This window comes from Micropterus dolomieu, unplaced genomic scaffold, assembly GCF_021292245.1.
Source record: "Micropterus dolomieu isolate WLL.071019.BEF.003 ecotype Adirondacks unplaced genomic scaffold, ASM2129224v1 contig_6125, whole genome shotgun sequence".
NCBI lineage: Eukaryota > Metazoa > Chordata > Actinopteri > Centrarchiformes > Centrarchidae > Micropterus > Micropterus dolomieu.
The window spans coordinates 1-1,939 of NW_025735114.1; the positions used below are offsets into that span (position 1 = coordinate 1).

Consider the following 1,939-nt stretch of genomic DNA (forward strand, 5'->3'; position numbering starts at 1 on the left):
AAGATCTTGACGGCCACGTGTTCGTTCATAATCTGGGCCTTCCAGACGCAGCCGAAGCGCCCGCTGGCCTTCACCTCCAGCAGCTGCAGAGGCTTGAGACTCACCAAGGGGGAGCCGGGAGGAGGACCGGGATCCTGGAGGACACGGAGAGGAGAGCCGAGTTTGGTTTCATCACTATAGTTATAACATGCAGAATATCTTTGATTCTGCTGCATTCAATTACTCAAACGTGTCAGAGACTCTGAAACACGGCTGCACACTGGTGTCCTGTGAGAGGTCAGAAGATGATTAGCCGATTGCTTTGGCATCAGAGGTTAAAAATCAATCAATCGCCATACTGATTTTTAATAAGAACCTTCACCTGTAACTAAAGCTAGCGGGTAAATGAAGAGAAAAACAGGAATAAAATGGAAATAATCAAGTAAAAGTACCTTTAAGTTCTACTTAAATAGTGTACTTGAGTTAATATAGTTACATTTACACTTTTATCCACAGTGATAATAAATTCTAGTTAGAGCTGTTGAAGAAGTAAGAGTTACAGAAACAGTGCAGTCAAAACAAGAAGAGCACAGGAAGTGCACGTCAGGTGTTTTAAGAGGAAGTGGCGCCCCTGCTCTGATCGTTACTTCAACAGCTACACTGGATGTAACGAACACGCAGCACAGTAGAACAGCTCACATATATTTCTGTCCCGCTGATGTTTATTGTTGGTATTTACTGGATGTGCTTTTGTTTCATTGTTGTTTGCAGCTGAGACAAACAGCTGCAGTACCAGCATCCCGCCCCCAGAGGGAGCCGTGACACCGTGTCACCACTTTCAAATGTAGACGTTCAACATGAGGTCAATGTTCCCTTCCATCCTTCCTTCCTTCCTTCCCTCCCTCCCTCCTTTCCTTCCCCCTGCAGGATCGTCCATCCATTAGTACTTTCCAGGGCTCTGACACCGACTCTGTATCTCAGACCAAATATCTCCTAATTGATGATTCTCTCTTCTCACATTCAGCAGTTGGAGGCGGAGCAAAAGGAGGCGTGTTGCTGCCACCTTTATGTCGGAGCTGGACTTCAGCAGTATTATCTGCATGCACGTGTAATTCAAAGACTAACCGTGTTGGAAACAGAGACCTGGTTAAATAAAGGATGGAGGTTTAGGGGGCGTGTACCTCCGTGAGGTCCACGTGTCCGTACGGAGGTTTCCGGTGTCGGTACATCCAGACGGCGGTGAGCAGAACGACGGACAGCATGGTGACGGGCAGCAGGCAGTAAACCATCACCTTTAACACGCCGACGCCGTGGGGCGGGGCTTTGATCACTGACACACACAAACAAACATTTATTTATTTACATTCAAATGCACAAATAAATGATTAGAAAAGATACGGAGGAAAGACGTGACACAAACTCACGCGGCCCGGTGGCGTCAGGCAGGTGTGTGAACCTCTCGTTGCAGAAGTTTCCTTCGCAGCAGCAGAAGAAGACCTGAGGACTCTCCTCTGTGGCCACGCACTCCTGCCTGAGAGACGGAGAGAGGACCCGGTCAGGCAGACAGACTAAGTTTTTTAAATGTTTTGCGTAATCGAGACAATAACTTGTGAGAAAAAGGAAATGAGTGTGTAAATATATATAAATAATTTGATAATGGATGAAAAAAATGAGATTTATTGATGAGGTAGCAGCTTCTGCCGAGGAGATATTCAGCGTCTGAGCGAGATAAGAGAGACGGGGAGCTTTCTGACGTCTCGTTCATCAAGCAGCAGCTGGAGCTCGTCCAGCGTCGGTCCAGAGCCGCCCGCCTCCCTCCGCTACACCTTCAGGCGCAGCAGCAGGAGGAGGATCCTCCATCACCGCTCGCTCCCTCCCGCTCCTCCTCTCCTCCTTCCCATCATCCTCTCCTCCTGTCCGTCCTTCCAGGAACAGAACAAAGGGAGCGCTCGCTAATCCT

The 1,939-nt window shown here is 48.3% G+C and overlaps 1 protein-coding gene across 1 annotated transcript; it reads right to left on the reverse strand.

Annotated features, from left to right (window-relative positions):
- Nucleotides 1–5: 5 nt before the first annotated feature.
- Nucleotides 6–1,510, reverse strand: LOC123964903 (activin receptor type-2B-like; the record flags this gene model as incomplete). Its single annotated transcript, XM_046041567.1, has 3 exons — nt 6–134; nt 1,161–1,309; nt 1,404–1,510. Coding segments are annotated over 3 exons (385 nt in total), but the record flags the coding sequence as incomplete, so codon positions are not given.
- Between the last annotated feature and the right edge of the window lie 429 nt (nt 1,511–1,939).